This window comes from Panthera leo, chromosome E2 (genome assembly GCF_018350215.1).
Source record: "Panthera leo isolate Ple1 chromosome E2, P.leo_Ple1_pat1.1, whole genome shotgun sequence".
Taxonomy (NCBI): domain Eukaryota; kingdom Metazoa; phylum Chordata; class Mammalia; order Carnivora; family Felidae; genus Panthera; species Panthera leo.
Genome location: NC_056693.1, coordinates 57,051,870 through 57,078,282, shown reverse-complemented (window position 1 = coordinate 57,078,282; position 26,413 = coordinate 57,051,870). Strand labels below are relative to the sequence as shown.

Here is a 26,413-nt window from a genome sequence, read left to right as displayed (position 1 = left end):
TGGACCAAGTTGAGGGCAAAGTACAGGCTAACAGTACCACCACCCCTTTTTGATAAAATCACCTTTTTGCACCGAAGACGTCCGAGAATTCTTTCTTGGCCATCGGCTCCGGACCACCCCACCATCACCCCAAGACTTCTCCAAAGTTACTTCCTTGCTCCCTACAGTTGGTTAAATTGTGCCCCTCCTTCAGTCAGAAAGAGGGCCCACCTCCTAACCCCCAGAACCAGAACCCTGGAACCTGTGTATGTGGCCTTATTTTGGAAATAGGGTCTTTCCAGATATACTTAAATTAAGGCTCTTGAGACGAGATCATCCTGGAGTTAGAGTGGCCCCCAAGGGATTATAAAGTAGGCTTTGTCCCACCTGCACTGTCTTCCCCGAAGGGCCCCGCTTGCCTCCTTCTCTAGACCACCTTGCTGATCTCTATGTGAATGTTCTTCTAGAAAAATACTTGGGGTGGGAGAATCGGTTAATCTTAGCAGCCCAGCTGGAAAATGGTGCCGGGAAAGACTGGGGCTAACTTGGCCAACCCAAAGGAACAAGTGGATGGTTTGATGAAGTTTGCGCTTAGGGAACAGCCTTCTTAAGGGGGCTAGGTCCCTCGCCAGCCCTGCCCTCGGCCAAGTGCCCCCAGGGTCCAGCTACTTTTCCGGGGTCTTGCATGAAGCCCTTTGTATCCAGCAGGCAGGGCTGGAGCAGCCCGTGGGCCGGCCCACCTCTCCCAGCTTTCCGGTGCCCCTCCTCGAGGCCCCCGTTTGCCGTCAGGAGGGACTCAGTCCTCAGAGGCTGGGCCACCTCTGCCCCCCGTGGCCGTGGACCTGTCCCCAGGCAGCCACAGAGATGGCCGTGTGGATTCCGAGAAGCGGAGCCAGCCTCCGGCAGTTCTGGAAGAAGGAGATGGGGGGTGGGGCTCCCAACTGGCCAGTTCCAAGCAGCGAGGCCTTGGGGGCGTGGCTTCACCCCGTGGAACGAGAGAAAACCTCACGAGCTCTGCTGATGTCCCGACGCCAGCTTCCTGGTTGCACTGTTGGGCTAAGTTACGCAAGACGTTACTGCGGGTAAGGTGGGCGCCCCTGTCCATTTCTCTGCACGTCCTGTAAAGGCACCATTCTTTCAGATAAGAAGGGTTTAAAAATTATTTTTTAAAAAGACAAACGGGGGTAGACGACCTTGGTAGAAGGTCTAATCTGACTGTGACACTTAGCGGCGGGGGAGAACAAATGTGTTCTTCCCCTTCTACAATCTTTTCCGGAAAACCTTCCTAGAATCCGTGGTTCCCAGGAGCACAACAATAAGTATGTGATATCTCTTTGCTCTGAATGACCGTAGGTAGGAGAATGCCATAATCGAGTCCAATGTTTTACTCCAAACTTATTCGGTACCTACACGCGTTCATATAGCTACACAAATTAAAGGCTTCTTCTCGTCGATAAAGAAAAAGAAAAAAATCCCTCCCCACCCCCACCCCCCATCGGATTATTATTTAGGTCTGCAACCTCACTCTGCCGTTGACTAGCTGTGTGACACTTGCTAAGTGACTTTATTTCTCTGTGTCTCTGTTTCCCTGATCTGTAAAATGGGTATTCATAGTGTCTTCCTCGCGGCTTGGGACAGCCCGGATGACCTGTTGGTTTTCTTTAAAGGGCTCACAGAGGCGCCTGGAACGCGGTACGTGGTCCGAAGGAGCTGGCTCCCGTGTTACGGTTGCCATGAGGCGTGATGTAACAACATAGGGCACCGGCCAGGAACAGAGGGACCTCCTCGGAAGGATTAACTGCCCACCTGTCACTGCCGGGCGGCGAATGACCTTGGTCAGGTCACAAGACGTCCTGGGGTCCGCCGTCCTCCTTTGTAAAAGGAGGTCTCTGGTGTGGACATCTAGGAGACAGTCTGCCCACCCCTCGTGCGTGCGTTTTCCCGAGACCCCCTCCTGGTGCCCACCCCTACCCTCTTTGGGAGAGCTTCTGGCTCTTTCTTTCGCCTTCCCTAAAAAAAGAAAAGAAAAGAAGTGAAATAGATAGAATAAAGTATTTCCTAGGAGGTCAGCACGGACAGATCCAATTCTTCCAAATCACTTTTCCACTCCGGGCTGCCAGCCTCCGAGTGTTCCTGCCAATACGGTCCTCTGCCCGCGCAAGAGCGCTGGCGATGCGGGATTTCCCAGAAGGCCGTTCCTCCGTTTCCCTGGAAGTTTCCGCCAGGCCTGCTTACGCCCAGTCTGCACGTTCTGATAGAGTCGTGTGGACCTCGTGGGAGAAGGTGTGAGTGCGCGGTCGTGGAGGCGGGGAAAGGAGGGCTGCTTGTTTTTAAAATATGGGGACTCGGGGGTCAACCCCACGCAAGCCCAGTTTGGAATTCGAGAGGCCAGGCCCTCCCGACGACTGACCCGCACCCGTCACCGTGGGGCTGTTCCGAAAGGGATGAGTTGTTGGTGCACAGGAGCATTTCTCTCCACAAGCCTACGCGTGTGGGCGCCCATGTTGCACGGCCACCGTTGAGATGTGTGTGACAGAGGCCCCCGGGGTCCCCACCCTGGCAGGGCAGCCCTTCCCTCGTCAGCCTTCCGGACTCCACGCGCCCCAGTGGGGCCGCGTCCACGGTGTGACCCAGGGCCACCGGCACCATTTGCAAAATGAACACGCGGGCCCCTTGGTCAACCACCGCTAAGAATTTCATTAAGCCAAGTGGGGGCCCCTCTGAGCATCTACCCCTTGTTCCTCATCTTGCCTGACTTCCTCCTCCCGCCCAGCTTCCCTACCCTCCGGCCAGTGTCCCCCAGGAACTTTCCTAACAAAGCGCTTTCAACAAGCCCTCCTCCCCGGGTCTGTCTCAGAGGCATCCAACCCAGACCCAGAGCAGTGAGCGCGAGGCTGGATATTCCAGAAGCCGAGCTGAGCTGACGCCTCACCCCAGAATCCCCCGCCCCCACCCGTCTCCAGGGTTCAAGGGCTTGAGCGCATGTGATTTAAGATCACGGGGCGGGGCTGTTAAAACTACCAATCTTACCGGAGCAGGTAAGTTCGTTTCTGTTTTGTAAGGGGCGATTTATTTTGAGAACATTTGGCATAGGGACATGCCTCCCAGAGACAAATCTGGAAGAAATGCGTAACAACACAGACACGGAAGGGGGCTTGACACAGCTCACAAAGGCAGTGACCTCTTCCAGGGGCTCCGTGGGGTCTCCGGGTCTAGCGGGGCTGATAGGTGTGCTGTGTTCCCCGGATGGTCACACGGGGACCCAGTGCTCCCGCAAAGTCACCCAGCCAGGCGGGTCATGCTGGCATCGAGAGCCGGGTGTCCTGTGTCTGAGTATCTCTGTTGAGCTGGGCATGGCCTCTGGGGGTCAAATCGTGTTTGGTCCAACGGTTTCCAAGGCTTAGCAGAAAGTGGAAGAATGTTCTTGCGCGCTGGCTGGAAGAGAAGCAGAGAAGGAATGAGAGCCGCTGCTGGGGGCAGGACAGAGGTCACGGTCTGTGCCACCCCCCCCCGCCCCAATACCAGGAAGATACCGTTTCCCTAGGACTGAATTCTTTTTTTTTAAATTTTTTTAAATGTTTTATTTATTTTTGAGACAGAGAGAGACAGAGCATGAACAGGGGAGGGGCAGAGGGAGAGGGAGACACAGAATCCGAAACAGGCTCCAGGCTCTGAGCTGTCAGCACAGAGCCCGACGCGGGGCTCGAACTCAAGGACCTCGAGATCGTGACCTGAGCTGAACTCGGATGCTTAACCGACTGAGCCACCCAGGCGCCCCAATCCCTAGGACTGAATTCTTAACTTACCATCAGTCTCTCTGGGCATCATCTTGTTTAGTTCAACGCATCCCTCTCCATCACGCAAACTGCCTCTCACGCCCCGTGCTACCCCGTCGCCCTCCCCGCACCCCCCGCGCATCCCCCTGGGAGGCCACTGCCCGAGGTGGGTCAGACCCACCCCAAGGACCGTTCCTGGCATCAGCAGGTAAGAGACACGCTGGCACCAATCCTCGAGGGCTCGAGATCTTGCCGGAGGACTCGCGCCAGAATGTTCTGGAATCTGAAGCCTGATGTTTGCCTTTCAAGGACATTCTGGGGGGCGGTGGCTGCTTTCAAGGGCTTCTGTTTACCGTGGGCACACGTGTGGGGCCTTCACGGGGTGGGGCGGGCATTCAGGCTTTCTTAGCAGATGCTCCCGGCCACAGGCACACATCTCGCCTTGGAGCATCTCATCTGAGAGCAGGGCCTTCCCCGGGGACCCCTCTGGTGCCAGCCTCGCCGCCGTCATTCCGTGGTGGCCTCCCCGTGGCTCCTCGAAGCCACGGTCTCTCCTGCCCTTGGGACTCCTACTCTTCCAGCTACCCTGACCAGGCCCCGTTCCCCAGGCCGCCCCAAGGCGGCTCTTCTGTCCCGTCTCAGATCTTGGCTCAGACGTGAGCTCCGCGCACGGCCCCTCCCCGACCTGGCTACTCTCCCTCACGCCCCCGTCCGTTCCCTTCACGACACGCATCGCAGGCCGATTTCCTTGCTGACTTGTGTGGTCTCCTGCCGGGGGGAGGCCCCTAGGAGCAGGAAGCCCGGCCGTCCCGAAGGGCTGCTGAGGAACCGAGTGCCCGGCACGCGCCTGTCTCGGAGCTGGCACTTGACCGTATCGTGTGACCGAGGGAGGGACAGAGGGACAGACTCCGGGGGGCAGCGGGGGACTCGTCGGCCGTTCACGGAGGCCCTAAAACCAGGCATGGAAAGGAAGGCTGCAGCCTAGTCTTTGGATTTAGGTCCGGGTGGTCTGGAAACTTCTGGTGACACAGCCACTTCTCGTATACGCCTACTTGGGACACCGCAAGGGAGTTATGAAATTCTAGCCCCGGGTAAAGCCCCACTCTCCCCCTCCCGCCGGTCACCTTGGTGAGTAAAGCTACCGAGGACACCTGCGCCCGAACCCTCCCCTGCCACCGGCCACCACTCCCCGGACTGACCTGCCCCACTGCCTCACTGAAAGTGCCTCAAGGGTCCTTTTCCGGGCTCGGCCACATTCTTGGAGTCGCCCTCTGCAAAGAGAGCAGAGCTCTGTCAGGGCGGGCGAGTCTTCTGCGGCTCACCAGCCACTGCCACGTGGAGTCGGGACACCTGGCTCCCTGTCCCTGTGCCTTCTTCCCCCCCACATGAGGTCATCCAAGGCCCACCTGCAGCCTCTCGCCTCTCCTCATCGTGGCCACAGCCCCCGTGCGGTCTGGCTCTGCCTCCCTTTCTGGCCCCGTCTCCCGCCACTGTCCCCCTTGTTCACTGCACACTCCGGCTGCCGCGATGGCCAAGGTGCTTCCAACCTCAGAATTCTCACACTGGCTGTTCCTCTGCCCGCTAATTCTTACTCTCTAGGCTGAGCTCAAATGGCCCCTCCTCAAGAAGCTTTCCTTGGTATCCTAGTCCAAGGTATCCTTTTCCCTAGTGTCCTCAGTGTGACTTCAGTCACCCTGATCACTGTTTTTACTAAGTAACTACTTGGGTTTGTATTTATTTCCTGCTTGACGTTAGCCGCCTGATGGGAAGGACTGGGTCTGTCATGTCCACAAATGTAGCCCCAACCTCTAGCACAGGATGAAGACCAATGCTTGATAAATATGTGCTGTAAATTCTTAATAAAGAAATGATGGATGGAAGGATGGATGGATGGAAGGAAGGATGGAAAGAAGGATGGAAGGAAGGAAGGAAGGAAGGAAGGAAGGAAGGATAGAAGGATGGATAGAAGGAAGGATGGAAAGATGGACAGAAGAACAGAGTATTGGATAGATTGATGCATGGATAGATGGATGGATGGATGGAAGGAAGGAAGGAAGGATGGATGGATGGAAGGAAGGAAGGAAGGAAGGAAGGAAGGAAGGAAGGATGGAAGGATAGATGGATGGATGGATGGATGGATGGATGGATGGATAGATGGATGGATGGATGGATGGATGGGTGGAAGGAAGGATGGAAGGAAGGATGGAAAGATGGATAGAAGAATACAGTATTGGATAGATGGATGGAAGGAAGGAAGGATAGAAGGATGGATAGAAGGAAGGATAGAAAGATGGATAAAAGAACAGAGTATTGGATAGATCGATGCATGGATAGATGGATGGATGGAAGGAAGGAAAGAAGGAAGGGAGGAAGGACAGATAGAAGGAAGGACGGAAAGATGGATAGAAGAACAGAGTATTGGCTAGATCGATGCATGGATACATCATGGCTAGATCAATGAAGGATTAGATAGAAGGGTGTCAGCCATATTTCCAACCCCCTGAAAGTAGGAAGGACTAAAACACACCCAGTACCAAGTTGTAACATTTAACACAAAGCCATTTGTCTTCTATGAGCCCCTCGTTGGCTCCCACCTCCTCTCACCACCAGGCAACAGGGCTTCTACGTTCTTTTCTAATCCTAGTTCTCAATTTGTGCCGGGGGAGACATCCCTGAACTGCTGCCTCAGTCCCAGGCTGCAGCCTAGAACGGCCCCTGCCGTGTCAGGTGCCCCCGGAGGGCTGCTCGGGGTGGAGGAGAGATTTTCACACCGGAAGTGGCTTGGCATCCCACCACCTCACCCCCAAGGGCCACCTGATGGCACACGAGCGACTGGGCAGAAATGGGGATTTCCCCTCACAGCAGCTTCAGACCGTAGCCCTCAAAAGAGTCAATGGGGTTCTAGATTTCTTTTTTCACCCAAGAAACTCTCAGTGCCCCCGTTTAGTGCCCTCTGCAAAGGAAGAGTGGTTTCTTCTCCTACCTGGGTATTCCTTGTCAAACTTGTGTCGTAGGAATCGCCCATCTGAAAAACAAGCGAGAGGGTGAAACTCCTTCCAGTGAGCTCAAGAGGCCACAACTATCTTCCTAAGAATACAAAGGCATTATTTGTGCGTCCGCTCTCGTTCCCTGCCAGGTGTGCATGGAGTTTCCAGACGCTGCGTGACGGGCAATATCGCAGCGGATCGAGTGCAGGGGCCGACGTGAGCGTCTCTCTGCTCCCCAGGCACAAATGAGAGAGAACTGCAGAGACGTGAACCAATGCCCAGCTTCAATTTGTACGTGTGTTGGAAAGTACAGTGACCTTTAAAGGAAACGCTCTTTCTTTTGAATGCGCGTCGCGTTTATCGTCGTCGTTTTTAAATGAATGAACACACAAATCTTTCTCACGCCTGGGCTTTAGTTTCTAACGTGGTCATCATCCGTGGCCACACAAGGGGGAGCTCTGTGGGGTCCTCAATGGTTTTTGAGTGTAAGGGGGGGGGTCCCGAGACCAAAACGTTTGGGAACCACTGTGTTAACAGAGGAACCGGGAGCAGAAGTCCAACGTATCGTTCAGCAAAGGTCATGACGAGGTGTGCAATTCGCATGGGGAGTACACGGTGCTTTTGTGAGTCTGTTCCCAGGAGACCTGAATGTCTGCAGTGCACGTGACAAAGTAACTTGAGTAGCTAATCTTCATTGCCCTGCTTCGCTAACCCTCTCTGAGCCTCAGTTTCCTCACCTGGAAATGGGCAGAGAATTGGCACCTCTTAAAATTATTGTGAGGGTTAAAACAAATAATTTCCCTTAAACCATAGACATGCAAATGATAGGAGGAACCACACGAAACTGACATTTTTGTATGTAAAAAAAGTGTTGGGGGGTGCTCCTGGGGGGGAGCTCAGTTGAGCGTCAGATTCTTGATTTCAGCTCAGGTCATGATCCCAGGGTTGTGGGATCGATCCCTGCCTTGGGCTCCGCACTGAGCGTGGATCCTGTTTGGGATTCTGTCTCTCCCTCTCTCTCTGCCCTTCCCCCCTCATCTAAAATAAAATAATTTTTTAAATTATTTTTTAATGTTTTTTTATTTTCATTTTTATTTTATTTAGTTTTGAGAGAGAGAGAGACAGAACGTAAATGAGGAAGGGGCACAGGGAGAGGGAGACACAGAATCCGAAGCAGGCTCCAGGCTCCGAGCTGTCAGCACAGAGCCCGACGCGGGGCTCGAACTCACGGACTGTGAGATCATGACCTGAGGCGAAGTCGGATGCTTAATCGACTGAGCCACCTAGGTGCCCCTTTAATGTTTATTTTTGAGAGACACAGAGAGATAGAGCGTGAGCAGGAGAGGGGCAGAGAGAGAGGGAGACACAGAACCCGAAGCAGGCGCCAGGTCCTGAGCCGTCAGCCCAGAGCCCGACGCGGGGCTCGAACTCACAAACCGCGAGATCATGACCCGAGCTGAATTCAGACGCTCAACTGACCGAACCACCCAGGCGCCCCTACAATAAAATAAATGAATTTTAAAATAAAAGAACTTTAAAAAGCGGTTGACTCGGGAACTTCAGACGTCTCAAATTACTGAGGATTCCCACGGTTGATGGTCATCGACCCCACCGCCCCCTCCCTTGTCGCCAGCCTATCACTGTGGGGAAACATTTGTGCCAAGGACGTCTGGTAGGTCCCGCAGAAATTTCTCTGGGCAACACCGCCAAGGGTGAGCACCTGCCCCCCCCCCCCCCCCCCCAGGGCATCAGCACTGTCAACAAAGCACATTCACACACTGGAAACTAACATACTGTTTCGCCAATTTCATCTCCATTTTAAAGATCACCCTTGGGCAACAGTGAGACATTTGGTTTCCTTGTTTTGCGGCCGTCCTAAAAAGCGTCAGGGTGTTCAGGGCCAGCACTGACATTTAACACACAGGGCGCCAGAACCCCGAGGGGCCGATCCACACCCTCACGCTGATAGCTTATCAGCAACCAGGGCAAAAACTATTTTCTGAAGCAAATGGCAGGGTTTTTCCAGGCTGGCGGCGATGAAGCGTTCTCGGGCCTTCCTCCTCCTTGGGGACAAGTGTTGGCCCGCCACACCACAGGGAGAAGAGAGAGGCATGTTTGGAGCTGGACACCCTCCACGCACCGTCATATCATTTTTACAAACTAGATCTCCCCTGCTCGCGGCTGCACGACGATCCCCTGTCCTCACGCAGCACCGGCAGGGTCGCCTTGCCAGAGGCAAGCCTGGAGGACACAGGACGCTCAGCCTCGGAGTGACCTCACACCCATCCCAGAGAAATGCACTGACTGCCCAGACCCTACTCTCCGAAGAGTCAGCTTTCCTGCCTGTGTCGAAGTTCACGTTCCTCTTAAGACATGAACCCCTCAGATGTCGGGCTCCAGGCGGATGGACCGTAAAACCGGAACGGTCACCGGCACGCCCGAGAAGCTGGCTCTCAGAGGAGCCTTGCATCTTGGGTGTAGGCATGAGATCTGCAACCTACTCTCAGAGAGTCCCCCAGGAGAGACAGCAGGGGCTGGAGAGGGAAGAGAGAGACCATAATGGGTCACCGGGATGGAGGGGCCAAGGCACTACTGCCTTGAAGTCTCAAATCATTTCAAATATGTAGCTTAAAAAGATAAATCTTAAATAAGCGGCTTTTTGCTGGTTATCCTGGGACACAGTGCCCCCACTCCTCCCCGAGGCTCCTGCTCCAAAGGTCACCGTTGGAGATCGAGACATTTCCAAACTCCCACGTAATCACCAACAATTACTGCTAACCGACAGCCCCCTCGGAACGAGGCTAAGAGGAATTTCACTAACATTTCTATCCGGAAGGCTCCGACCATCCCTGGGGGCGGGGAGAACACACGCACGTGCACATGCACCCCACACGGGCTCTGCAGCCCGAGGACAGGCTCAGAATTCCCCCTCTACGGTGCAGACGGTGTAGAGAAGCTTCCGACCTCGAGTTCTCCCTCTTCTATGACACAGATGACAGAGCCTGGGGTAGCATATTATCAGCCCATTTTACAGATGAGGAAACTGAGGCTCAGAGATTTGAAGCACCCGTTCCCAGCTAGGAGGTGGCAGGGCTCCAAGGCCTGTGTCCCCTGCAGGGTGAGACAACTCAGAAGAGGGGAGGCAGGACAGGAGGAGCTCTCGGCCAGGCTTGGGGGGGCGCTGGTGATTTTCTCTGGGACAGTCCTCCCCCCCCCCCCGCGGCGTTACAGGGAGGGTGGGGCAGGCGCCAAGAGCACGGCTTGGGCGCCCACACTCACCTGCCTGCCGTCGCTGCTTGACACACTGCCCGCGGTTGGGGATGCCCTCGGCCACATCTCCGGGGCTCAGGATGTGGCAGTCGTAGCCCGAGGGGCAGAGGAGGGGCTCCGCCCCGTCCTCCGTGGTGCTGCAGGCCTCGGCTGTGGGAGGGACATAGGCCCCGTGCTGGGTGGACGCAGGGGACCATCTGCCCCCAGATCCCGGGCTGTGCCTTGCGTCTCGCTCACCGTGGCACCTTCGTGCACACGCGCACACACACCAACGCACAGTCCAAAGTCACGTGATCCCAAACACCCTAATGTGCATCGTGACACACATACACACACGTTCACCTACATAGAGGCGCACACTTCACCCAAAAAGGCCTGACACACGCACGCACTCACACATGCACACATGTGCACACACACAAATCCTGACACACGCATACGTGCGCTCACATCTACAGCCACAGGCATACACACGCGTTCATACACAACTCCGGACACACACATATTTTCGCCACCCATGGCTCTTAACACACACACACAGACACACACACACACACACACTCACACCTACGGTCACACACATTTGCATGCACAGAGACGCGCAAACATCCAGACCCAGCGCAAGGACAGACACACGGGTGCCGCGCCGCCTCACCGACGCAGTCGCGCACACGCATGCGTGCAGAGTCACAGGCACAGCCGCACCTACACACAAGCACACACTCCCACCCTCCAGTTTTGGGGACCCCGGGCATGCCTGCCTGCTCCCCACCCACCCGGAGGAGTCGTCACCACGGAGCCGTGGACCCCTTATTATGATTTTGGGGATCTGAAAGCCACCCCAAACCCCTCCCTCTCAAGTCTCCACCCAGGGAGGAGGAGGCCCCCAGTCCTAGGGAAAGTCGAGCCCTATACGGTTCTGCGTTTTCTGAGAGTCTGGCCAAGCCCCCGTCACCACCGTTCTAGGTCGAGTATTTGAGGTACTGGAGGGCAGGCAGCCTGCCGCAGCAGAGACAGCCTGAGAAGGAGGGATCCTGACTCTGACGCTGGGGTGGGCTTCTCCCCGTAGGCACCTTGCAACACCTCCTCAGGGCCATCCAGGAGCCAGCCGTTGCCACCAAGCCATCGAGGTTTCGGCTGCACTAGCCAGTCTAAAACTAACAAAACGATACATGGTTACACTGAGCCCCGCCCCAGGCAGCTGAGAAACACCCCAGCCTCTGGGAACGGGGCGGGGGGGGGTGCCTACATTTCACGATGAAACACAGAGGCTCCCTGCCGCACATTCCCCCAGTTCTTTCAGTAACAGAACTTTGAGTTTCGCCTAGGCACTGGGGCCGAGCTGGAGACTACATCTCCCAGCGTTCCTTGCAGCTAGGTGTGGCCACGTGACTGAGCTCTGACCAATAGGATGTCAGCAGAGGCGATGACGCAAGTTTCTGTTCTCGCCCGGGGTTTGGTGCCTGTTTGCTCCGTGCTGTCCCTCTGCCTGCAGCCTGGGAGCCACTCTGACCTTGCAGAGCAACAAGTGGAAGGAACCTGGGTCCCTGGATGACTGGACCGGGGCCACCTACCTGCCATGGACCACCCATCTCCTCGGGCCTATTAACCAAAGGAGGAGTAAATAGCTTGGGCTCCTGGGCTTATGGGTCTTTCTGTCATAGCATCGCGGCCTGCTCTGTGACCAATACATGTTTAACAAGAGGACCAACCCACGCGTAGGGCTGCAAAGTGTTCAAAATCCCAAAGCAGGGGTGGAGCGCCCAAATGCCTCCAGGGTGCAGGCAGGTAACATAAGTAAGAAAAGCCGGCCAGGTAGGGCCATGGCAGACTGGAGACACTCCCTGCCTCAACGGGTCAGCTGCTGGTCGTTGCGACCAACGAACAATCGGACCGCTCTGCCTGGCCAGTGAAAGCTAGTCACTCGCTGATGCGTTGATTCTTTTCATTTCCACTGAGTACTTTTCAGATGCCTAGAGTCTAGTTTAGATGGGGGACGTCCAGCAGTGAAGGAAACAGACCGATCTCTGCCTTATGCGGCTGACCTTCAAGTGGGGAGAACAGTCAATGAGTGAATAAAACACGGTGTTCCAGACTGTGCTATAAAGAAAAATTAAGCAGGGAAAGGAGGGCGAGGAATGGCTGGAGGAGGGCTTGCCATTTCGAGAGAGAGATGTTCCCTGAAAAATGACCACCTCTGGACACAGATCGGAAGGAGCTGTGTGGGTGTCCCGCGGAAGGATGTTCCAGGCAGTGAGAGATTCCCACATACGGGCCCAGATGCTGGAGTAGGGGCCCCAGAGCCCTGCACTCAGGGCGTAAGGCAGTGGACACTCCCAGCGTTGCCTGCTGTGTGATCTTGGGCAAGCAACTCAGCGTCTCTGAGCTTCAGTGTCTTCAGCTGTAAAACAGGGCCGCGTGAGCATTAAACGAGATAATGTATGGAAAGGCCGTCAGGAGTGTCGTGAACAGTTGTATAGTTTGCGCACTGCTCAAAAGCACCTGGTGTAAGTGGCAAGCGAGGCGAGAACACCTGCACGCTGTCACAGTCCAAAGCAAGCGGCATCTTCTTTGACTTACCCACCCAGAGGGAAGTACCTCCTTGTGCTTCCTTCCACTGGCGGGGGGGGGGGGGGGGGGGCATATTGTCTTTTTTTTAATAAAGGGCCCTCTAGGAGCTCTCCTGGCCCTGAGTACCAGCCCAGTCCCCGGACAAGAGGCAGTGCTTAAACACAGGGTAGATTGTAATTATGAGCATAATTAAGGGTGCCGAGTCCCTTGTCATCGCCGTGACCTCACCCCAAAGAAAACAAAGTGTGGTCATTCTTGCTTTGGCCTTGGGAGGAAGGGCTGGGCTGCCTTCTCAGGCGGCCTTCAGCAGTCGAGGCCCATGGGACCCGGACGCCTCTTCCTGAGAGGGGCAGTCCACACAGGCAGGCTGTCATCGAAAGCCTCAGCCCCAAGGAGAACGGAGAGGGAAGGAGACTATACTGCGTCCCCATCCTACCCACTTAGGGACACCTTTTCTCCACGCTGGGGGGACGCAGCTGCCTACCCACTCCTCAGTATCCCCGCAGGCTCCCTCCCCTCCCACACCCCCCCCCCAACCTGTCCAGAAGGGATCTAAAACTCCTTCCCTTCAAAGACGAACGAGCTCCCGAGGGCTCTTTCTGCCAAAGAAGTCGTCATTAAGGTTTAACAAACCCCTTGTGAAAGATCTGCTCCCTGCCACCGCAGCCACCCCGTTCAGAGCCCTCCAGGAGTTGCGTTTCAGTCCCGTTTTACAGCTGGGGGGGTTTCAGGGGCTGCCCAGCCAGCCGATGGACTCGAACCCAGGAGTCTGCATCCCCCCTGCCTCTCTGGGGCACACCCCATCCGGACTGCTGAGGTCAGTCTCCACATCCAATACCCCCAGGGCGGGGATCAGGAGGTGAAGGTGAGTGGGTCTGGTGGGGGTTCCGGGGAAAACCGGAGGGCCCCGCTGCCTTCTAGGGGCACCTGGGGCCCCAGCAGGTGGTGGCCCAGGGCTTGCGGTCCCGTGTTTGTAAGAAGAGCCGGACGTGTGTATGTTTTGTTTTAGGGAGAAACCTCCGCATCTCCTTAGGAAGGGGCGTCGTCCCCGGAACCGGCCTCTCCAAGGCCGTGCGCGCCGAGGGCAGTGGCGTGTCCGCACGCGCCGGGGTGCCTGCTCCGCGGGCCCCTCTCGCACGCAGGCGACGCCCCTCCCCGAGGCGCCCCCCGTCCCCGCCCGACTCCCGGGCCCCGGCGCCTACCTGGCGGGGGCGGCACGGCCTCCAGGCAGGCGTAGGCGCAGCCGTTGTAGCAGCAGCGCCGGTGCCGCGGGCACTCGGAGTCGGCCTGGCAGCGCGCGGCCTGGCAGGCGCCCGGGGGCAGCGAGCGCGGCGGCGGCGGGCAGCGGTCTGCGCGGGGCTGCCGGGGGCCCCCCGCCTCCTCGGCCTGCGGGGAGAGCGCGCGTCAGCGGCGCGGACCCGGCCCCCGGGTCCCCGTCGCCGCCCAGCGGAGGTGGGCGCGTGCCGGCAGCCGGCCTGGAGAGGCGACCCTGTCCTGCGCCCGCTCCGGATACGGATCTGCGTGCGCGTGTGCGCGTGCGTGTGCGTGCATGCGTGTCGCGTGTGCGTGTGTATGTGCGCGCGTGTGTGCGTATGCGCGCGCGCGTGTGCATGCGTGTCCGCGTGTGCGTGTGTATGCGTGTGCGTGCATGCGTGTGCGTGTGTGCACGTGTCTGCGTATACACACATGGATATATACACCCATAGATTTCTACATATATCTCTCTTACAACCCATATGTTTACGCAGAGCTCTGAGGATTTACAACCCACACCGAAGACGGATAAACCCACACAACTTGGAGAAATCTCACAAACAGAATACTGAACCGGAGGGGGGAAAAAGCCAGCTCCAAAGAGAACACACAGTGTGGTTCCTTTGATACTTTTAGTTCAAACACAGACAATGGTGATGTCTGGTGTGAGAAGTCAGCAGAGTGGCCGCCCGGCGGGTGGGGACCAGGAGGGGCCCCGAGGCCCGCCCTATTCTGCTTCCTGATCTGGGTGCTGGTTACACTGTGTGTTCACGTCGTGAAGCTGGACACGTGATTTTCCTACTTTTCAGGATTATGTTTCAATAGAAAGTTAAAAATAAGATACAGTACTTACCATATAGGAAATATGGGCACATGACGAATAAAATAAGCACTTTAGAGGTGAGGCCGGGAGGCTTTGTCACCCCAGGCAACCCACACTGGGTCCCTTCAACACCAGCCCCCATCCATGCTGGGAACACTGTTCTGCTTCTGGATTTGAAAGTGGGCTATGCGGACAGCATGCCTTACACCCCCCTACACACACACACACACACACACACACACACACACACACACAGAATAGATTCATTGGGAAAAACCACCCAGGCTTCCCCCACCTCTTGGCCCCTTCCTCAACTGCTCCTGCCATCTAAATTCCTATTTGCGGGGCGCCTGGGTGGCGCAGTCGGTTAAGCGTCCGACTTCAGCCAGGTCACGATCTCGCGGTCCGTGAGTTCGAGCCCCGCGTCAGGCTCTGGGCTGATGGCTCGGAGCCTGGAGCCTGTTTCCGATTCTGTGTCTCCCTCTCTCTCTGCCCCTCCCCCGTTCATGCTCTGTCTCTCTCTGTCCCAAAAATAAATAAAAAACGTTGAAAAAAAAATTAAAAAAAAAAATAATAAATTCCTATTTGCCCCTGGCCTCCGCTCCCCTGCAAATGTATCCATACTTCAAAATCCTGCCCCCTTGTACAAGCAAATAATGCTTGTCTGCGGACTGGAGTAGTGTGTGGCCATTAAATCTGCCTTTAACCCACTGATGAAAGATCGCCAACATATGGTGGTTGGTGAAGAATATGAAGGTGCAGGGGGCTCCTGGGTGGCGCAGTCGGTTGAGCTCAGGTCAGGATCTCATGGTTTGTGGGTTCGAGCCCCGCGCGTGGGGCAGCTCGGGGCCTGGCGCCTGCTTCGGATTCTGTGTCTCCCTCTCTCTGCCCCTCCCCCCCCCTCAAAAATAAATAAACATTAAAGAATTAAGGCGCAGAACAGTTTGTACGCTACACGCCTACGTTTTAAAATACACATATGCACACTCATGTAATATGTATATGCCTGCCCAGAACATTTTTGGAAGGATACACAAGAATACGCAAGAAACTGTTATCAAAGATGGCCTTTGGAGAGAAGAATTCAGTTCTGAAGCAGCCAAGGGGGTGTCTCTTCACTGGGTATTCATTTGCCCTGCTTCAATATTATTTTTGCCATGCACACAGTATTTTTTCAGTTTTAAGAAGACGATCAAACATTTGAAAAAGAAGTACGTATGAAAGCATTTTTAATTTTTTTAATACTTATTTTTGAGAGAGAGAGAGAGAGTGAACAGGGGAGGAGCAGAGAGAGAGGGAGACACAGAATCCGAAGCAGGCGCCAGGCTCCGAGCTGTCAGCACCGAGCCCGACCTGGGTCTCGAACTCAGGAACCGCGAGATCATGACCGGAGCCCAAGTCGGACGCTCAACCGACGGAACCACCCAGGCGCCCCATGAAAGCATGTTTAACGACAGGAAAAACACTTAATGATATGTTAGGGAAAATAAAGAGCAAGGAGCAAAATGGCATATGCCCTCTGACCTCAACGGAGTTAAAAAAAAAAAAAAAAAAAAAAGGCGGGAAGCTCAAAAATGTGTCCACATCCTTGCCCCCCACCCACCCGCCCCAGCTATTGCGGAGGCTGCAAAGTCTATGCGCTGCTTCCAATGCCCTGTAGGGGGCGTCGGGTCACCGAGGATGGGTCCCGAGAGCAGGTGCATTTTGGAAGTGTCATCCCAAGGACCACCGGTTTTCAAACTACGTCCCAGGGCACCCGTGGGGCTTAGAGGGAGGGCAAGAGGGAGAAGAAAGCAGGGACCAAGTGAGGCAGGGGCAGCCTGGGGAGGACGGGGCTCCCGGCCCCTCCCCAGCTTCGCCCAGAGAAGTCCTCTTTTCTCCTATATATATATATGTCTGCCATTTAATTCGTGAAATGTAAGAATGAAGCCAACATTTGGCGTATAAGGAAACAAAGGCTGCAGAAGACTGGTGGTTCTCCCCCCAAAACAAAGGGGAGACCAGAGCGCGGATTCGCAAACTGGTTCAGCCTTTTCACCACCCCCTGCTCAGGCCGGTCCCCTAAGTCCTGTATCATCGTGAATAATTTTCAACCCCGCGCCGTTAGCTCTTACTTCGTTTTCCTCAGAATGAACAAAATTGGACTCCTGTTGGGGCCTGACCACTGTGATCCTAATGCAAGGTGGCAGCCGCCCAGCCTCCTTGGGAGGGTGATGAGGAAAGGCCCGCGCGTGGTCGGGAGGCTGGGGTGGGGGGCGGGGGGCTTCCGCATGGCCTGTTCGGACTCAAGGCCTCATTTATGGGACTGACTGCAGCCTGCGGATCAGAAGTGAAATCCTGTGTCCCCCCCCCCCACCCCCACCCCAGCCCCTGCCTCCCAGTCTGGTGACTTCCTAATGGCAGCCCAGCAGGGGTGTGCAGAGAGATCAATTTTAGATATGCCCCTGCTTTCTGAGGGACCTTCAGACGTCGTCTCCCAGAATTTGGAAAGGACAAAAGAGATAAGCGCCTTAGAAGTCAAATCTCCCGAGTTATTTACGGTGCAGCCGAAACAACAGATGGTCGTGGGTGATACAGAACCGATGTCACCGAGGGGCCCAGATTAAAGGATTAAATGTTTTGTAAAATATTTCATATCATGCAAGGTGATGCCTGAAGAGGGTCCTGAAAAAGCGTGAGTTTTAGGAGCTCTGGGAGAGAACTTTTATCAGAGAGAGAAATACATCACCCTCAGTGGGGCCCCTTCCCGTGGAGGACAAAGGGGTAAAGGTCAGCCAAAGCTGGCTGGTGCCCGCCCCCAGCCCCTCTGCCTCCCAGACTCACCCCTCCCTTGTGCATCCCTGTTCAGCCGTTTTGGCTTCTCTGAGGTCCCTGGAGCGGTCCTACCTCCGGGCCTTTGCACGGGCTGTGTCTCCCACCTGAGATGCCAGCCTGGCCGCGCGCTCACTTCCCCCAGGTCTCCACGAACAGGGGCCCCTCTCCAACTCGGCACCTCTTACCAAGCCTCAGCACCTGCTCTGGTCGCATGAGGCCAGCTGGGGGGGGGGGGGGGGCGTCCTATTGTTATCCTCACTAAAGATGAGGCCCCTGAGACCTGCAGAATGAGAGGTGTGCCCAAGGCCACAGGCCGAGAAGGGTCATGAGCCCAAGTCTACGCTTCTCTCTCCAGAGGCCCCAGTAATGGATCCAAACTATACATCTAGAATCAGCAGCCTCAATTTCTGAAGGTTTGCTCAGACGCCTTCCTCCTCCTTGCCTTGAAGCCTTCCACACACTGTTCCCTCCGCTCAGAACTTTCCCCAGATGACTGCTGCTCTTTCTTTGGGGCAAGAACTTAGGAGCTGAGTCTGGTTTTTGAGCGTAGCAAGATGGATGCGGCTAAGGCCCGTGACCTCGTCAACTGTTGAGGCTGAGTTCGGCAGGGATCTAACGCACTAGACAAGTCTGGGTTTGAATCCTGTAGCTCTGTGATCAGGCAGGAAAGCCACGGACTTATTTCAGCCTCTGTTTTCCTCCTCCGCAAAACGGGCGCAGGAGGTGCGTGTGCTGCGGGCGTTTGTGGTGGGAGCCGATGAGGTCGCGCCTGTGCCGCAGGCACCTTCCAGCCTCTTGGAATTACGCTTACTGTTCTTGTTGTCGGGTCTGTCTGGATCTGGGGCTTCCCCGCCTCCCCCGTCCCCACCCCTGCCCGCCTCCGGTGCGCCAGCCCCAGCTCAGGACACAGTCAGAGAACCGCCTCCCCCGGGCACAGATTCTGGAGAGAACTCGTCCCAGGCTCCACCCTTCGCAACCCCAGTCGGCCCGGCCCTCCAGCGCCCCTCGGCCGAAAAGAAAATAACGGCACGTCAAATCGCCCAGACAGACGAGGCGGCTCACCCCAGAACGACAACACCCTTCGCGAAAACCCCAGGGCAACCGGTGACTTCCAGCTTTTATTTCCATGCCTGCGAAGGGGCTGTATTGCAAGTCTGTTTCCAAACAGCTGCTGCACGCACATTTACGGAACGGCCCAGACAAGAACTCTCCAGGGCGGTGTGCCCTACTCGGATAAAAACGCCTCCCCCTTAAGATTTCCCACGAGGTGGGTATGGTTTTTTTCACTCCTCTGGGAGAGAGTTCTGGAGGCCCCTGGGGATCTGCGGGGCCATTCTACTGCCGGTGCCCCCGGGAAGCGGGTTAAGGAAATACCGATTCTGGCCCCTTTCGGCGGAAAGCGCCAATCCTTCAAGTTCAAGTGTGGATTCTCCTGAAGCCAGCAGCCTCGTGTGCAACCAAAGGAGGCCGGCTGAAGAAAGAATGGCACATCTGCACCGCGGAACACAACAGAGGCCTTTGAAAAGAGGACACGGGGGGCGCCCCGGGTGGCTCAGCCGGTTCAGCGTCCGACCCTTGATCTCGGCTCAGGTCACGATCGCGCGGTCCGTGAGTTCGAGCCCCGCGTCGGGCTCTGGGCTGACGGCTCGGAGCCTGGAGCCTGCTTCCGATTCTGTGTCTCCCTCTCTCTCTGCCCCTCCCCCGTTCATGCTCTGTCTCTCTCTGTCTCAAAAATAAATAAAACGTTAAAACAAAACCAAAAAAATGGTTCGTTTCACGTGACGTGAATTTCATCTCCATAAGACATCTTTCACACACTGTGAATAAATGCCACGAAGAGAAAAAAAAATGTGAGTACACCTGTTTTCACGGGATTGCTGGGGCACACACACACCAAAATGCCAACGGGGCTTACGCCCTGGACGAAGAATTCGAGCTTTTTTACGCGGTTGCCACTTTCGGTATCGCCTGGATTTCTTCTGCAGTAAACATTACTTGTATAATCAGGAAACAATCTTGAACCGTTTCCATTTAAGGAGAAAGAATCCAATCTCCAAAGCTGCCCCGATTTACCCACATCCCTCCCTCTGTGCTCTCCACCCACTTCATTCCGCGTGCAAGAGCTTTACCCTTCTTTGGAATGTTCCAGCGACTTAACGGCCAGACCAATAAAAGTGCGCCCCAGGCCTGATTTGCTTGGTGCCGGAAGAAAGCCAATTTTCCTCTAAGCGTTACTTGCCCTTCCTCTGGAATTTGGACGTCAAAAAGTCTAAAAATACGTCTGTCCCTGGAGCAGGGGCTTACAGCTCAGCGCGCGTTGATGAATGCCGTTTCCTGACGCCCTGGGACCTCAGCGCTGGGCTCTGGGAGCAGAACTGGGTGCATCGCTAAGGGACTTCCTCAGAGAGGCACGCAAAGTCCCAGATCTCACACCAGCGGTGACCTCATCGCAGCGCATGTTGCCGGCAAACTCGACCGACTCCTTTAGCCGGGGGGCCCCCCGGGCACCGCGGCGCACCAGGAAGTCTTCTGGAACTTTCTATCCCCTTCCATCCTGTTCTGGAAGGTTTTAACGTAACTTATCCATTCCCTTCGTGGTACATTCATAGTCCCCAGGCCGACTACGTGCCAGGCGGGCTGGCTCCAAACAATGCTGGGCCGGACCAGAAGACATCCCTCCCTTCACGGGGCTCAGCTCCAGGACAAGGGACAAACACCAAACCAGACGTCACACAGAGACCGCAAGCATATTGCCTTTTTTTTTTTTTTTTCTGCCATCTGCAAAATCGGGTAATGAAAAACTAAAGCCACATTAAAAAAAAAAAAAAAGCATGCACATCATATTAAAGGGGCTGAATGCTAGGGAGAAGTCGAGGTGATATGAAAGCACTTAAGGGAACCGCCTTCCGAGGAGAAGACCGAAAACTAAGACCACGACGACCCGGCGTGGGTGTGCTTGCCCATCACCCACACGGAAATTCTGCTCCCGTTCCCTCCCCGCCAGCGCCCGGCACCTCTAACCGACCGTCTGTGTCTAGGGGCTTGCCTATTCCGGAAAGCCGACGCAAAGAGATCCTACGGGATGTGGCCTTTTGTGGCCGGCTTTTTCCGCTTAGCAGAATGTTTTCAGGGTTCATCCCTCCGGTAGCAAGTGGGACGACCCCACTCCCGTTTCTATGGCTGAATAATATTCCACCGCATGGACTGGTCGTCTTTCTTTTTTTTTTTTCCTTCTGAGCTTCCGGACCTTTCCAGCTCTCTGCTTTCTCACCTCCCTCCCGCGGGCATGCTCCCCGATGATAACCATCCGGTTGCCCTGGATGCTTCTTCCCTTGGTCATTTCCGCCCGGGACTGATTTCAGGCCTGGAACCTCAGATGGGGAAGCCGGCTGCAGGGAGGAGAAAGTGACTCGGCCAGCTCGTCGCCACCCCCGCCATCCCCCATTCTGAAGAGGTTTCCGCGTGCCCGTGACGTGCGGGACACCGGGCTACGGCCAACCGTGGGGTTGTTCCCCTCGGCACGTCACTTCCCCTCTCCCGCCCCCAGGTAGGACCCACGGGGCCTTGGCCTTGAACACCCCAGGGCCCCCGAGCAGCCCTCGCTCCTCTGCACGGAGGCGCCTTAGAGGTCCCGATGATGGGGTCCCGCGGGGGGTGCGAGCTCACATCTTCCGAGGAGTGAGGCGAGTCCCCGGGACTCCGACGGTGTAATGACCGCTTCGCCCGTCCCCGGCCGGAACGGCCTGGGGGTGAGTCACGTCTCGCCAGGGCCTCGAGTTCCTCATCCGGGCGATGTCTGTCGTCGGGGCTGCTGGCGGCAAGCAGTAGAAATTGGCAGAAACTGGACACCGCAGGGGTGTCCCCGGGGCCGCTCTGAGAAAGCCCCACAAGCTGGGGCTGGACACAACAGGGGCGCGAGGCCAGGAGGCGGAAATCAAGGTGGGGGGTGGGGGTGGGGGGGCCTGGTTTCTTCTGCAAGCTGTGCGGGACGATCCGGTCTGCGGCTTCTGGTGGCTCCCGGCAATCTGACGTCCCTTGGCTTGGAGACGCAGCTCTCCATTTGCCACCTCTGTCTTCACTTGGCCTCCCCGCCGTGGGTCTGCCTCTGGGTCCCCTCTCCTCACCAGCCACACTGGGTTCGGGGAGCGCCGGCCTCACTCCCGAGTGTCCTCGTCTTGATGAATCCCATCTACACCAGCCCTGTTTCCAGATAAGGTCCCGTTTCCAGGTAACCAGGGGTTAGGATCTGAGCATCTCTTTCTCGAGGGACACGGTGGAACCCACCACGCACGCCCGAGACCAGGATTCCAGGGCAGGGCGGGTTCTTGGGAGGGGTCCCAGGAAGCTCCAGCGGGCCGGGAAGGGGCAGAGCCCATCCAGGGGGCGTTAATACGCAGGCAATTGACAGGCGGGGGTGGGGGTGGGGCAGCTGGCGCTCAGACCCGAGGGGAACCTCTGGGACACCCTACAGACTGTTCTTCAGAGGTGTCCCGCCCAAGGATGAGCAAGCCAGGTCTGTCTTCGAGTCCCATCTGCTCCCCTGGTGGGAACCCCCAGCATCTTGGCCCGTCCTGGGTGTCGGCTGAGCGTGTCCCCCAGCCAGGGAGGTACGGTCGTATCCGAGAGCCCTTCTGCCTCTCCCACTCGTGCTAACTTCGCAAAAAAAAAATAAGCAACAATAAGATGCAAGAAAAGACTCGGGAGGTCACAGAAATCACAAGGGGAAGGGGAGCCAGCTTGGGGAGGCAGCCCTCTCTCCTGCCGCACCCCCTCAGCGTCCCCTCCGCCAGGCAGGCGCCCCTGGGCAGGGTGGGAACTGCCCAGCGACTTCCAGCTGCCCTGGACGGGAGCTTGGGGGATGAGCCAGACTCAGCCATGGTGACACGCGGAGAACTGGGGCCACCCGGTCCCCCGTGACATAGTGGCTGCAGAGGGCCCCACCCGGTAAATTGGGAGGCTCCTGAGACTTAACAGGTGGCGAGTGCTTGTCCTCACACATAGCGAGGGCTCAGGAAAGCACTGTTCCCATCGAACGCCTGCTCTACCGAATGGACCGAGCGCCCCAAAGCAGGCGGCCGGGCTATTTACAAACATCTTTCCTCTGTTTTATCCAGCCTGGCAAATATTTTGGTGCCATGTTTTTTGTCTGGTCCGGTTTTATGTTTATTATTATTTTTTTAATTTTGTGAATGTTTATTTTCGAGAGACGGGGGGCGGGGAGGGGCGGAGAGAGAGGGAGACACAGAATCTGAAACACGCTCCAGGTTCTGAGCTGTCGGCACAGAGCTCGACGCGGGGCTCGAACTCACGAACCGCGAGATCATGACCGGAGCCGAAGTCGGGCGCTTAACCGACGGGGCCCCCCAGGCGCCCCGTGGTCTGGTTTTGTGTTTAATAGTGCACATGAAGAGGAGGGGCAAAGCCGGTGCTGCCCGCCCCCCCACGCTGTAGGTGGGGAGGCCGAGGCTCAGAGGGGGGACCCTCTTTCTCACGACAAGCCCCCCAGTGGCCTCCTTGGGGACAGATGGCCGTGCCTCCCTCTCTGCCGTGTCTCTAAGTCCTCGGGCAGGAAGGCAGGTGGACACGGCGACCAGGAAGTGCGCTGGGCCCGCTCTGCCCTCTCTGCCCAGGGCTGGGCCTTGAGAAAGGGAGAAGGGGCAGCCACGTGCTGGCCCAGGCCCTACAACCAGCCTTGGCAGGTGCCCTGTGAGGCCACCTCGAGGGCGGGCGCCTTGCGAGGAGCTGGGCAGTGGCTCTATGCTTTGATTATTTTCTTTTTTTTAATTTTTCAAGTTTATTCACTGTGAGAGAGGCAGAGCGAGCAGGGGAGGGGCAGAGAGGGAGGGGAAGAGAGAATCCCAAGCGGGCTCCGTGCCGTCGGCGTGGAGCCCGACGCGGGGCTCGAACGCCTGAAATGCGAGATAGTGACCTGAGCCGAAACCGAGAGTCGGACGCTTTTCCGACCGAGCGACGCAGGCGCCCCTGGTTTAATTTTAACAAGGGCTCTATTTAACTCTCCAGAGCGGGTTTCAGCACCCTACGGGACACCCGGCCTTTCCTCACCCTGACCTGCCCCCCCCGGTCCTCGAGGGACCGGGGTCAGGGCTGAAGACCACCCTCCCCCCCGCCAACCCCGTGCCCAGGGTCCCCAGCCTCCCAGCCTCCCCCCCACTGTGGGACAAAGTGGAGATCAGCCCAGATGACACGTTGGAGATCTCTTTGTGGTCCGAGAACCAAAGTCCTAAATGAGCCATCCCGCTGGGCCAGCAAAGAGCAAGGAGGTGTCAAACCTGAGAGGGGTCTCTCTCCCTCCTTGCACAAACCCTCCCCTGCAGTGAGGGCCCCTTCAGGGGCTCCCAGATACACGATCTGTGCCTCACGCTCTGCCCACATTGCGTCTTCTTCCAGGGATGTCCTTACTCCTCCTAATCCTTAATAGTTCTTCAAGATCTGGCCAGGGTCTCCCCTCCTCCAGGAAGCCTTCAGGGATCGCTCTCCCTTCTCCAAACACCTACCGTCATTTCAGTTGCTGCTATTCTTTTCCACTCCCGGTGGCCTCCTGCCTGAGCTGGAGAACGTGAGCCCTGGAGGCTGAGATTAGCCTCGATACAGTTTCAAGCATCTCACCATGGCGGGAGTCATGAAACATTCCCCTTTCCCACTGATCTACCTGGCAAACTCCTACTCATCGCTCAGAGCCCAATGTTGAATGTCCCCAACCCTGGAAGACCCTTTCCTGACTCTTCTGGAGCAGAGCTGAACACATTCTTCTGGGCTTCCAGTGAGTTTGCCCATAATTCATCCACAGGAACGTACCGAGTGCCGACTGAATGGCAGACGCCTGGCCAGGCACCAGGAACACTGCACTGAACGAGACACAATCAGGCCTCACCTCGAGGGTCCTATATCCCACCTGGGGTGGCAAGCGCCACCCAGTTTCACAACGATTTCACGAAGTCACCAAGAGGCACCGAGCACTTGCTATGTTGAGGGGACTCGTTCAATCCTGCGAGAGTCAGTGCTGTCTCCTTGACTCCTCCCCACCCCTGTGCTCCCTGTGCTAGAAAGGGGGGGGGGGCGTTAAGATCACACACACCTCCCCCCCCGGGTCACCTGGATGGCTCAGTCGGTTGGGCGTCCGACTTCGGCTCAGGTCACGATCTTGCAGTTCGTGAGTTCAAGCCCCGCGTCGGGCTCTGTGCTGACGGCTCAGAGCCTGAAGCCTGTTTCAGATTCTGTGTCTCCCTCTCTCTGCCCCTTCCCCGCTCATGCTCTGTCTCTCTCTGTCTCTCAAAAATGAATAAACGTTAAAAAAAATAAAAAAAAATAAGATTATACCCTCCTGCCCCCGGTCTCTCTCTCCTGGTCCCCTTCCTGCCTTACTTCTCTCCTTGGCACCTGTTTTCCTCATCTCTCACTTACTCTCTCACTACGTCGCGATCTCCCCGAAGCAGAGAACCGCTGTCTATATGCCCACAGCCTAGAAGAGTGCCCGGTAAACAGGGGTGACCGAACAACAGGTGTTGAAAGAACCGCATCCCTCTAACACTCTGTCTTTTCCAGGTGAGATCGCTGGTGCTCAGAGATGTCAAACAAGTCGCCTGAAGTCACACAGCTGGTGAGCAGCAGAGTCTGAATGCAAACCCAGACCCCCGGCTCCAAGGTGCACGCTTCCCGCCCTCTGCTGTGCTGTCCTATCCCTTCGTACCGCCAGCACACATCACCCGACCGCCTCCCCCACTCGACCACGTCCCCCCCCGAGGGTGGGAGCCGCTGTCTCCGTGTTGAACCCACAGGACCGCACACAGTGCCTGACCCAGCAGAGCAGTTTCTACTAAATGTTTACCGAACGAGTAAATGACCGCACGAATGCCTAATTATATCTTATAAACGCTTGGTTGTTGATGGTTGAGAACACAACGCTCAGTTTCGAGCCCTTGGGAGTCTCAAAGCGGGGGCTGTCCTCTTTGGTGGGCCAAAGCGTGTCACAATCCCCCTGCGCGTTTTCTGCAGCGCCCTCCGCCTCTTGGCTCACAGACCAGGGGCCGTGAGCGAGGGCGGGGAGCTCATCTGCCCACCTCCCGACCTTGGCACACGTGCGTGCCAGCCCGCCCGAGTCTGGGGGCCGCCCGTCCCCTCCCGGCCTCCCCGCCCCGGGCACTTACGCGGGGCTTCTCGGCCAGCCTGGTGTGTAGCGCCCGTCTCCAGATATTCTTGGCAGAACTGGCTTCGCGGACAAGCAGCAGGAAGGACAGAGCCCAGATGACCTTCCTCCCGCCGCTGCCCATCCCGCGGCCGGGAGAAGGCATTTCCTCCCACACGGGCAGAGAAGAGGGGCCCCTCTTGCCGGGAGCGGGGGGGGGCCTGCAAGTGGGGGACAGAAGCGTGCACGGTCCGCCGGGCTCTCAGCTCCACTCGGCCGGGCCCCTCGGATCATGTGTCGGCGCCCAGCACATGCCCCCACCCCTACCCCCACCCCTGCCGGTGGCCGGCCCGCCCTATTTTTAGCTTTGCCCTATAACATCTGGCCGCAGAGTCGCCACATAGATGTCTGCAGCCCGGGCAGCTGAGACGGTGGAGGCAGGAGGAGGGGGGCACGGGCTCGCCAGAGACGTGGCCGGGACACATTGGGATAATGAGCATTTGCGTGCAGGCTCGGTCCCCTCCCGGAGGAGGTGTGCTGGCTCCCGGGGCGGGGGAGGACCCTGGGCCGGTGGGGGTGGGGGTGGGGGTGGGGCGGCTCGCAGCTGCCACCTCACCCAAGTTTTGAGCTGAGCCGACAGGCTCTGCCCATGGAAGCTTCTTCGGAACATGGTGCTGAGTGGGGACCGGCCGAGCCCGGCTGCGGAAACCTCGGCGTCCTCGCCTCGCGCGCGGCCGAGCAGACAGCTGCGTCGTGGGGTCCTTGGGGAGGGGTCGGCGAAGCTTTGCACGCGTCA

At 56.9% G+C, this 26,413-nt stretch overlaps 1 protein-coding gene across 2 annotated transcripts; it reads right to left on the bottom strand.

Moving 5' to 3' along the window:
• Positions 1 to 3,022: 3,022 nt before the first annotated feature.
• Positions 3,023 to 25,899, bottom strand: WFDC1 (WAP four-disulfide core domain 1). 2 transcript variants are annotated; one of them, XM_042919607.1, is made up of 7 exons: positions 25,640 to 25,899; positions 13,786 to 13,969; positions 11,086 to 11,169; positions 10,022 to 10,162; positions 6,739 to 6,780; positions 4,955 to 5,026; positions 3,023 to 3,414 (listed from the first exon to the last, which is right to left on the bottom strand). In XM_042919607.1, exons 1-6 carry the CDS (start codon positions 25,781 to 25,783, stop codon positions 4,968 to 4,970), a joined length of 654 nt encoding a protein of 217 aa, XP_042775541.1. In that variant the 5' UTR covers positions 25,784 to 25,899; the 3' UTR covers positions 3,023 to 3,414; positions 4,955 to 4,967. The 2 variants fall into 2 exon arrangements, 1 of the variants encoding a protein (XP_042775541.1); XR_006197254.1 differs by lacking the exon at positions 3,023 to 3,414 and adding an exon at positions 9,629 to 9,744 and having other exon boundaries at positions 4,987 to 5,026.
• Positions 25,900 to 26,413: the final 514 nt, after the last annotated feature.